We start from the raw sequence: 11507 nt of genomic DNA on the forward strand, positions 1-11507 counted from the left end.
TTTCTTCCACCTTGCCGCCACTTCATCAGCTATAGATCACACAAACAAAACCCAGAAACCACTGGCCTCTCCTCCACATGTGTTGCCACTCGATCACCAACAACAGTGGGATTGATTGGTTTTCTAGGTTTTATTTTTCTAGTTTTCTGGGTTTTATTTTTCTAGGTTTTCTGGGTTTTATTTTTCTGGTTTTTACTTTGTGGGCTAATTAGGTGGGATTGATTATGTTGGTGGTTGGGTTGTGGTAGTCCGGTGGTGGTTGGGTTGTGTTGTTTTAGCCACTCACAATGGTAGGTCTTGGGTAATTTTTCAAATTGGGTTCTTGGGTTTTGGGTTGTGATTGTTGTTGTACGATGGTGGTGGTTGGAATTTTTGCGGTGGTGGTTAGTGTTTTTGTAAATGGATTTGTTTGGGGTATTTGGCTAGATTTGTTTGGTTTTGTTTTTGAATTATGTTTTGGATTGTGAACGGTGGCCGTGGTTGTTGGTTGGTGGCGGTGGGCAGTGGCTATTGCCTGTTGGGTGGCCAAAATTTTGTATTGGAATGAATTTTAAGAAAATATTATTTTAATGTGTTGTATATATTCTTAGGGCAATTGTTAACAAATCAATTTAGGAAATTTTTAACACCACTTTTATGGAAAATAGAAAAGGCTATCAAAATATTAATTGCCTAGCGAGAACTGAAAATTAAAATCATTATTTTATATGATTTAATTAAATTCATTATTTTATATCTAATTTCCACTTTTTTGAATTGATATTTTTTTCCCTTTGATGAGATTGAATTGATATAAAGAATCCCAAAACACTCTTGAAACGATATGCTGAAATATTTCATTCCACTAGACAAATCGAAAACGAGTTCCGAAATGAAATCAATAACATTGCAAAAAACCAATGATATTTCCTAGAATAATTATAGTACCACATATTTTTACACACACTTTGTCACAAGTGTCTTATGTGACATACTATGGTTCATTGTTAGTTACTATCATAGGACTCATTATTTTTTCTTTGCAACTCACTATCTGTCATGGGAATTGCTAAAGTGTGTGAAAGTGTGGTAAAATATGAGTGGTGAAAGAAACAATTGTAGATCCAGGTAAAAGTTATAAACAACTGTTCATAGTCTATCATGTTAGTTAGCATTATGGCCACACAAAAAAGAAAAAGAAAAAAAAGTTGTGCTTCTATATATAGAGCTTGAACTATAAGCCATGAGATCCATAACTCCTACCTTAGCTAGCTGAAGTGCATATAGCTCGACAGTCTCTAGGTTGTTGGTACTAAATTGACGGACATTGGACACAAACTAGTAACAACTACTGTAAGTTTTGTATGTTTTAACCATTAAATTTAGATGTGTTAGTGGATTGATGATTCGAAAGAATTGTCTTTTTATTATTAAAGGAGAGTCAAGATTTAGTGTGTTGTTTAGGAATTATTAAAAATAGGTTTTGTTTTTCTTCTCAGCTTTTTAGCAAATAATTTAGCTTTTAGTTTTTTTAAAAAAATAAACTAACTTTTAGTTATTTTTGTAACACATTTAACATAAAATTTTTAAAAAACAATATCTTTTGATAAAATACTTTGCCAATAAATCACAAAAAATAAGCAATTCCCAAACACATTTTTTGTCCAAATTGTGATTAGTGCAAATCTTTTTCATATGGGAATACCTCTAACATTATTTTTATTGTACACTAATTAACATCATTTTTAATTTTCATAATGATAAGTTGTAGAAGCTCATTTTTTAGAAGCCCAGCAGGAGGAAAAGCCCAAAGACGTGGGCAGAAGAGAGTGGGATGGAAACACCATTAAACCCAAGTGGCAGGAATAATGGATCACGGGTCCATAAAGCAAACAAATGGACCCTAAAGAAGTAAATGGGTCTAAGAAGGCCCGGAAGAAAGAAATAGCAAACTCATGGGCAATATGGATGCAGAAAAGAGAGAATGGGCCACAACTGTCACGGCAGAGCCGAAGCAATGTAAGTAAAGAGAGTAAGGGGCAATGGAGAATCCATGAGTCCCAAAGATGAAGTATGAAGCACTTGGGCCAAGGAAGCCCAAGGAGTTAGTAAAAGCCCATGGGAAGCATAAAATTGGAAAGGGCCAAGGATGCACTAAGAAAGTAAGCGGGCCAAGGATGCCCAAAGGGAAGTAAGCAGGACACGAGAGCCAGCAAGTAGTAAAAGGCCCAATAAGTTTATTAGGCTATCAGAGAAGGAATGAACAGTAAAGCCCAAAGAAGCTCAACAGCCCTAGGTCAAGTAGACTTCACGGCGGGCATAACAGGGTGATGCGGCAGGAAACAAATAACAAGGCTGAAAATAGAAGCATGGAACAGCCCACAATCGGGAAAAGGACCAGCCCCTAAAGAGGCAAGCCATAAATGAGAAGTCAGGAAAAGTAGCCCATACCATAAGAAGTTAAAGATGAATGGCAGACTGGGCAGATGGACCTTCAGACCGCGACAAACACATAAGCAGCTGGCAGAATTTAGACGAGCATGGAGATAAGGCACGCGTAAGGCCCAGACACCACCAATCTGTACCCAGCCAATAGGGGAAGTGGTGAGGTCATGGGTCAGAGGTAAGAGGGCATGGTCTGGAGGTGGGAGGGGGAAAAAACCCATTTTCGTGTTTTCTACTCAAGCTCTTTTGGAGACAATATCCTACTGGGATGACATACCACCCAAAAGAGGCAAAGCTGAGTTGGAACCACTAGATGCATGTCATGAGGGACGGAGAGAAAGAGAGTACTTACACCGTGGCAGGTAAGAATGTCACAGCAAGCAAACAAACAAAAAAGTCTTCTTTGTCTGATGAGGTGGAGTGGCGCGACCAGCGCAAGTAAGTGGCACTGGCTGGGTGACTGGCCAGTCAGTAATGGTCAGCAAGGACACCCGCACCAGACAAAAACAGTTAAGGGCTAATGGTAAAAGCCTGCCATGGTTGGCACTATATAAGGGGCATTTGCTGTGCACGGCAGGGAAAGGAACCTCTGGGAGGATAATCGCTAGAATTAAAAAGAAGGGACAGTAGGAGTAAAAACCAAGGGAAAAGAGAGAAAGAATTAGAGAGAATAGAAAGAAGAGTAAAAACGAAGAGAAAGAAAGGAAAGAACTAAGGAATAGAGAAAGGAGTAAAGAAAGACAGAGAGAACAGAGTGGTAGGCATGCACTGAATGGGTCGATCTCCCTCTCCCTCTCCAACCTATGTCCTCTGATAACGGAGAAAAATCTCACTGAACACAAGTCATTCGGGCCCGCCCCTTCAAAGCAGTTAATTTCTCCTTCAGAGAGGTTAATCACGTTGAAGAGGTGATCCCCCTTCTTGACTTAAACTTGGCAACGTAACTTGATACGGCAGGCTGACATTTATTTCTTTTAATAAGCTTATTGTTGTTCATTCAATACCTACCTTTTTGTAGTTGTTTCGTAAAACGGGCATTCATTGTCAAAGCCCATTATTCGCTTTTGTCTAAATCGTAAAGGAATTTCCATTATTGCCTTTATTGTATCTGCCTGCCGTAATTAATGTAACAGTTCTGCCTGCCATGGGCATGTGATCAAAGCCTGATTAACAGGAGCATCGTTTGCGCACAAGCCGAACCAAGGAGGGTTGCACTTGGACCGGCTCCAACTCCCTAATCCAGAAACCTTTGGGCCTAGTGTAGCAACAGGCAGCCCAGCCCAACATTTGCAAAAAAAAAAAAAAAAAAAAAAAAAAAAGGCCCACACATAAGGCAAAGACTCCAACCTAAAGAGTGTTGATCTCCTTTTTTATATATATATATTTTTTTATTATATATAGGTAGATACTAGGGAGAGGGGAAAGATGGGGTTGTGCCATGGAAATTAAGATATGCAAGCTCTCATGCCTATTTCCCACTATTATATACCATCAACTTGTGCCTCTTCAGTCTTCACAATTATTTCTACTAGAGTCAAGACAAATTTAGTAGCAAGAAACACCAAATAGCCCATGATGATGTAGGAGAATTTTAAGCCCAGAGGAAGGAAGGCCCATCAGTCCATTTTATATTAGATTGTTAGCTATCACAAGACTAGTGTTTTATTTATATCTAATTTATGTTTTTTTATTATGTATTTAGCAATTAAATGGTTGGAGATAAAAGATTAAGATTCAAGGGACATTGTAGGCATGAAAAGTGGTCTCGAGGATGAGAATGATGATATAGAAGATGAAACTCCCTTTATGGTGTTGGATTCATAGAACTTGTAGCATGAGATGAATTGGAGGATCGGTTGGTGTGTGCAGTTAGATTGGTGGACTTTATCCTTTGTTTATTAATTTTCATTCATTCAAATCTCTTTGGTAGGCGATGATGCAAAAAATCAACAATTGAGCTCCTCGTCGTAGCGGATGGATGATGCTGTGAATGGGGTCGTCTCTGTAGATGAGAAACCTGCAAAATGAACTGAGTGGAAGAGTAACATGCCGGTGTGGTATCAGCCAAACCGCCTCCGATTCTTAAGTTAGTAAGGGAGCAAGATTCTAGAGAGAAAATGACTAAAGTGATTTCATAGAGTATTTGTGTGTACATTTAGCTTCAGTTATCTTCTCTTTTATAGTTGTATGCCTCATTAATGGGCAATGATGTGCTGCATTTATGCTTAATGACTAGTGCGTTATAGAATCTTTGTCTAGAGGCTACAACTCATTCTGTGACCGTTGATTCGTTAGTTACATTTTGTCATCAATGATCGTAATAAATGCGTAACCTCTTCTCTAGGTGAAAGAAGATCTTAGTATAATGACGACCATAAATTTCTAGTTCATCAGTTGCCCCCTTGTTCGTTACCTCTTTTTTTAGACGAGATAAAAACAATTTCGTCTAACTTTTATTCCGTGTGCTGCACATTTATGACGATTTAATGTCTGCGTGGTTGAGCGCCACGTGTACGGCTAGGATGTGTTCGACGTGCGAACATGTCTCGGTTTCCTGCGTGAGTTTTTGCCACTTGTTTTGCGTCTTTCCCTCCTCTTTCCTTTCTTTGTTTTATGTTTCCTAGTCAGTCCTTCATGCTTCTTCTTCTTTTTTGATTCTTCCATGGTAGATTATTCTGCTGTTAGAGTGGATTGTCCTTCTATAGCCTTCTTTTTTGCTCATTCAGGTAGTTTACTTGAGTTCGTAGAGGGGGAGTGTCTTGAAGGGATCAATTCTTTTGTAGGAAAAGACTGTCTGTATACTTCTGTTCTTTCTTCCTTGTTTACTTTAGTTTCCCCTTCTATTGTGGTAGTTAGATTGTTGAGGATATCCGAGGTAAGGTGAAGTGACCTGGAGACGGGGTTATCCTCGTCTGATGATCGTGTGGTCTCGAAGGCCACTTCTGTTTCTACCCCCTATAAGGCCTGGAATACCTCATGTTCTCTCTCTGAAAAGGACGAGAAACAGATTAGGGACAGATTTCAGTTCCTTAATTTTGTTAAAATTAGGATCCCGAGTGACGAAGAAAGAGCTTGTCACTCATATGCTAATGAGGTTTGTTTCTATAAGGTCGATTTTACCAGCGGCCTTCATTTCCTTGTTCATCCCTTTGTTAAGGAACTCTTTTCCTATTTGCATCTTGCTCCGGCGCAGTTGGTGCCTAACTCTTGGTGAATCCTTATTTCTTGCATGGTGGTATGGATGTCTGCCAATGAGAGTGATGTCATTAGGAGGGACGAATTCCTCCATTTTTATCATCTGAGGAAGTCTAAGGACCCTGGCTATTATGAGTTTAAGCTATGGGATAGGGCTTCTAGGTTAATCCTTAATTACCCCTCGTCTCTTCGAAACTGGAAGCCAAATTTCTTTTTTATCTCTCGAAGTGGTTGGGAGTTCGTCCATGGTGAGGACTTGGACGAAGCCCCCAAGTTTTTTCATAGTTGGGGAGCTCCTGTGTCTGGTGCGTCTTCCTTGTCTTTTTAGTTTGTTTTTCCCTTTTTCTAGGAGTGACGGTGATAGGTGACTTACTTGTACTCTTGTTTTGCAGTTGCCTAGCATCCTCGTTTGAAGAAGAGGTACCGGCTTCGTGTTGAAAAAGTAAGGGAATATTTGGAGACTGTCAAGGAATTTGATAAGCTCGTCTCTCCCTAATCTTTATTTCTTCATTTCTTAGGTCCGGAACCGTCTACTAAGGTTCGAAAAGACTTGGAAGTTGTGAAAAAGAGTAAGTGTTTTTTTTAACCTTTTCTTCGTCCTTTCAAGAATGACGACTAGGTTTAGTTTACAGAAGTTAGCCGAATTTCAAGAGAAGAAGGACTAAGGCGGAACCATCAGTGGCCTTTTGTCCAAGAAGAAAGCTAATGACATCGTTAAGAAAGATCCTACAAAAACGCCTCCTCCTGCCAAGCGCCTTGTCTCTCCCACTTCGTCACTGGAGATGATTGCCTCTGGTGGGGAGGAGATTAGGAAGAAGAAGAAATTAGGTGGTAAATCTTTCCTTCCTACCTTCTAGGACGATGTTGATGCAACAACTTTGAAGGCCCACGAGGCACTTTTTGTGGACGATCTGAGTCCTCTGATGGCGAAGTCGTCCAATGAGGTTATGTCATCTCACATTCAGAAGCTTGTGCAGGTTAGCGTTGTAGGCCATCTTTGCTTCTTTTTTTCCTTTGCTTTAGTTCTACTAAAGGAGGTTCTTTGCAAGCTTTGGGGGAGTCTTTGTTCGTCTCTGGGAAGTTCTTGGACTTGGAAAAGAAGGTGGCTATGTTCAAGCCTCTGATCAAGTCTTTATTTGTTGAGAATGAGACGTTCAAGAATAAGGCTACCATCCTCGCTACCGAAGTTGAGAATGATAAGGAGCGTGCGGCAACCTTGGAGAAAAGCCTACAAGTGGAGAAGGACTTCTGCAAGCTGAAGGGCAAGGAGATTGGTGACCTAGAGCTGAAGCTACATAATGTTGGGGCCACAGTAGTATAGGATTTTAAGGACTCTGAGGTGTACTCTGATGAACAATGCAAGTACTACGTGGAGGGCTTTGATCTTCTTGTGAAGTGGATGGCAAATCATCACCCTAGCTTGGACCTTTCTGGTTTGGCTGTTGAGGACGTTGAAAAAGAGCTAATGTCTGATTATCCTTCTAAGGCTACAACAGAGAATGTAATGGAGGAAGCCACAGACCCTGTCCCTAATGATCAGTAATCTTTTATTTTTTCTACTTTTCTTTTTTATTTCCTTGCAATGCAAGAACAATATTTCTCTTTGGGCCTGTTGTTTTGGGCAACTAAACAATTCCTTTGACAATGATAGATAGGTTTATGGATTTCCTGCTTTTAGCTGTAGTGAACAACTCTTTTATGCTTGGAAAACCCTTTATGACGATGTTTAGTTGTGTTGAGACAACTTTTATATTTAGCTTATATTTGAGCAGCTTTTTACCTTCAGTTGTGGTGGGATGATTTTTTATTGAGTCATATTTGACTAGCTTAGCGACGATCTTTGGTTGTGTCTGAACAGCTTTTATCGTGTCATGTTTGAATGATGGTGGTAGTTGTGTTTGAACAACTTAGTATTTTTAGCTGTGTTTGAACAACTCCTTTATTGAGTCATGTTTGAACAACTTAGTATTTTTAGCTATGTTTGAATAGCTTTTCATTGAGTTATGTTTGAATGACGATGTTGGTTGTGTCTGAACAATTTAGTATTTTTAGCTGTGTTTGAATAGCTTTTTATTGAGTCATTTTTTAATGACAATGTTGGTTGTGTTTGAACAACTTAGTATTTTTAGTTATGTTTGAACAGCTTTTTATTGAGTCATGTTTGAATGACAATGTTAGTTGTGTTTGAGCAACTTAGTATTTTTAGCTGTGTTTGAACAGATTTTTATTGAGTCATGTTTGAATGACGATGTTAGTTGCATTTGAACAACTTAGTATTTTTAGCTGTGTTTGAACAGTTTTTTCTTGAGTCATGTTTAAATGACGACGTTAGTCGTGTTTGAACAACTTAGTATTTTTTAGTTGTGTTTGAACAACTTTTTATTGAGTCATGTTTGAATGGCGATGTTAGTCGTGTTTGAACGACTTAGTATTTTTTAGCTGTGTTTGAACAGTTTTTTATTGAGTCATGTTTGAATGACGATATTAGTCGTGTTTCAACAACTTAGTGTTTTTAGTTGTATTTAAACAGCTTTTTAATGAGTCATGTTTGAATGACGATGTTAGTCGTGTTTGAGTAACTTAGTATTTTTTAGCTGTGTTTGAACAGATTTTTATTGAGTCATGTTTGAATGACAATGTTAGTTGCATTTGAACAACTTAGTATTTTTAGCTGTGTTTGAACAGTTTTTTCTTGAGTCATGTTTAAATGACGACGTTAGTCGTGTTTGAACAACTTAGTATTTTTTAGTTGTGTTTGCACAACTTTTTATTGAGTCATGTTTGAATGGCGATGTTAGTCGTGTTTGAACGACTTAGTATTTTTTAGCTGTGTTTGAACAGCTTTTTATTGAGTCATGTTTGAATGACGATATTAGTCGTGTTTTAACAACTTAGTGTTTTTAGTTGTGTTTAAACAGCTTTTTAATGAGTCATGTTTGAATGACGATGTTAGTCGTGTTTGAACAACTTAGTGTTTTTAGCTGTGTTTGAACAGCTTTTTATTGAGTCATGTTTGAATGACGATGTTAGTTACGTTTGAACAACTTAGTATTTTTAGCTATGTTTGAACAACTTTTTATTGAGTCATGTTTGATAATGATTTTGTGCTCTACTCGTGACTTAGGGTCATGGTATTGAAGCGTCTTTTAGGTTAACCATTTTTTTTTGGTCTTGAATGACGATTATGTTGGTTGTGTTTAAACAACTCTGATTTAGTTGACTTTGGTAGTTGTGTATGAACAACTTCAATGGCTATGATGCCGTTGGTTATGTGCGAATAGCTTTTAATTTGAAATTTTAATGACGGAGATCCTTGAGACGTCTCCCAAGGACGACTCCTAAGCATTGCACACGTTTTGATAGTGATAGATCATGGATAATCATTGTTAAATACGTATTGACAAGTCATGGATAATCATTGATAAATACGCATGGATAATGCTTTCATGTATTATTGATCTTATGAATGATGAAAGTAATGGTTGTCATACATGCCGATATGAAGATTAAGCAACTTGAAAATGTAAAGCGTTCCTTACTGGTAGTATTTCTTCAAGTGTTCCATGTTCCATGGTCAAGGCAATTTTTGGCCGTCTAGAGACCTCAGGTAGTAAGACCCTTCTCTAGAATGACGGATTACTTCGTAGGGGCCTTCCCAGGCTGGTCCTAGTTTTCCTTGAGATGGGTCATTTGTTGCTTGTGACACCTTCCTAAGGATGAGGTCTCCTGTGTTGAACCTTCTTACCCTGACCTTTCTGTTGTAGTACCTGGCCATTGCTTCTTTGTGTTTGGCCATTTGCTTCATAGCTTATTCTCTGAATTAATCAATTAGGTCCAGATTGCTGTTAAGCTCCTGCTGATTCTTCTGGTCTTCATATGTTTTGACTCGGAAGCTCGTCAGTCCTACTTCCACTGGTATGACGGCCTCAGTGCCAAATGTCAGTCTGAATGGTGTTTCTCCTGTTGGAACTCTCGTGGTCGTCCTATACGCCCAAAGGATGTTTTGTAGCTTTTCAGGCCATGCCCCCTTTGCCCCCTCAAGCCTAGTTTTGATAATTTTGAGCAAGCTTCTGTTTGTTATTTCTGTCTGGCTGTTGGCCTGAGGATGTCTTGGAGAAGAATAGTGATTCTTGATTCCTAAGTTTTGGCAAAATTTTTGAAACTTAGAGTTGTCGAACTGCTTTCCATTGTCTAGTATTATGATGTGTAGGACTCCAAACCTGCAGATGATGTTTTTACATACAAAACTTGTGACTTTAGCCTCTGTTATCATATTCACTGGCTCTGCTTCCCCATTTTGTGAAATAGTCAATTGCAACAATCAGAAACCTGAGCTGCTTCTTCCCTAGAGGGAAGGGACCCATGATATCAATTCCCCATTGGGCAAAGGGCCATAGTGAGGATATGGGTATCATCGTCTTTCTTGGTCTCGTCTGGACATTTGCGAAGTGTTGACACTTGTCACATGCTCTAACGATGTTATATGCATCCTTCTGTAGGGTTGGCCATTAATATCCTGCTCTAAGCGTCTTTCCTGCTAAGGATCTTGACCCAGTGTGGTTTCCACATATTCCCTCGTGTATCTCATGGAACACATAATCTATTTCTTCAGAACTAGTGCATCTTAGATATGGGAATGAATATCCTCGTCTGTAGATCAATAATGACGAAGCGAGCTACTCTAATCTGTATCTTCTTTGCTTCCATCTTATTTTTCGGGAGCCATCCTTCTTTCAAATAACGGATGATGGGAGTCATTCACTCGTCTTGTTCTTTTATCTTCAAAACTTACCCACCTTCTGTGCTTGGCTGCCCCCTTATCTCTACACATAGTTCAGAGGTTGCATTGTAGTCGTCTGACAATGCCAATCTTTCTAGGAAATCAGCTTTTGTGTTTTTGGTTCTTGGGATTTGCACAAAGTTTAGGCTGTCAAAGTGTTGTGAGAGTCGTTAGATGATCTTCAAGTACTTCTGCATCCTTTCTTCTTTGGCTTCGTAATCTCCCTTTATTTGTCCAATTATTAGCTGATAATCAACTTGGATGATAAGATTCTTTTCTCTTAGAGCTTTTGCTAGGCTTAGCCCTATTAGCAATGCTTCGTATTCTGCCTCGTTATTCGTTGCTAGAAACTGTAATCTGACAACATACTTCAATGTTTCTTTTTCTAGAGATATGAGCACTACCCCTGCTCCTCCTACTTTCCTCGTTGTAAACCCATCCGTTTGGACCGTCCATGTTTTCATAGGCGGTTCTTCTTCCTTATAGGGATAAGTGAACTCTACAATGAAGTCTGCCATCACCTGGGCTTTGATTGCTGCTCGGGGTTGATATTCAATGTCGAATTGGCCCAACTCAATTGCCCATTTTATGAGTCGTCCTGCTGCATCCATCTTGTTCATCGTCTTTCTTATAGGTTGATTTGTCATTACGACGATTGGGTGTGCTTGGAAATAAGGACATAGCTTCCTAGAGGCGACCAACAACGCGAAAGCTATTTTTTCCATCCTTGGGTAACTCGCCTCTACGCCCTGAAATGCCTGGCTGGTGTAATAAACAGGCTTCTACACATTCCCTTCTTCTCTGATCAATGCCCAACTTACTGCAGTATTAGATACTGCCAAGTAAAGGTACAACTTCTATCCCATTACCGTGGGGCTTAGCAGAGGTGGCTTCATCAGGTACTCCTTTAACTTGGCAAAGGCTTCCTCACACTTGTTAGTCCACCAAAAAGCTTTTTCAATACCTTGAAGAATGGCATGCACTTGTCCATTGCCCTAGAGATGAATCTATTTAGGGCTGCAACCTTTCCTGTCAGGCTCTGCACCTCCTTCACTGTCTTTGGTGATTTGACCTCGTTATTGCTTTTACTTTGTCTGGATTTGCCTTT

At 39.3% G+C, this 11507-nt stretch overlaps 1 protein-coding gene across 1 annotated transcript; it reads right to left on the reverse strand.

Annotated features, from left to right (window-relative positions):
• Positions 1 to 10569: 10569 nt before the first annotated feature.
• LOC142616548 (uncharacterized) lies at positions 10570 to 11124 on the reverse strand. Its single transcript, XM_075789376.1, has one exon. The coding sequence runs from the start codon at positions 11122 to 11124 to the stop codon at positions 10570 to 10572; it is 555 nt and encodes a 184-aa protein (XP_075645491.1).
• Positions 11125 to 11507: the final 383 nt, after the last annotated feature.

The sequence above is a fragment of the Castanea sativa genome, chromosome 11, assembly GCF_040712315.1.
Source record: "Castanea sativa cultivar Marrone di Chiusa Pesio chromosome 11, ASM4071231v1".
Classification (NCBI taxonomy): domain Eukaryota; kingdom Viridiplantae; phylum Streptophyta; class Magnoliopsida; order Fagales; family Fagaceae; genus Castanea; species Castanea sativa.

Coding starts and splice junctions, on each gene's coding strand:
- LOC142616548 (XM_075789376.1), bottom strand. CDS start 11,124: ATGGAAAAAATAGCTTTCGCGTTGTTGGTCGCCTCTAGGAAGCTATGT.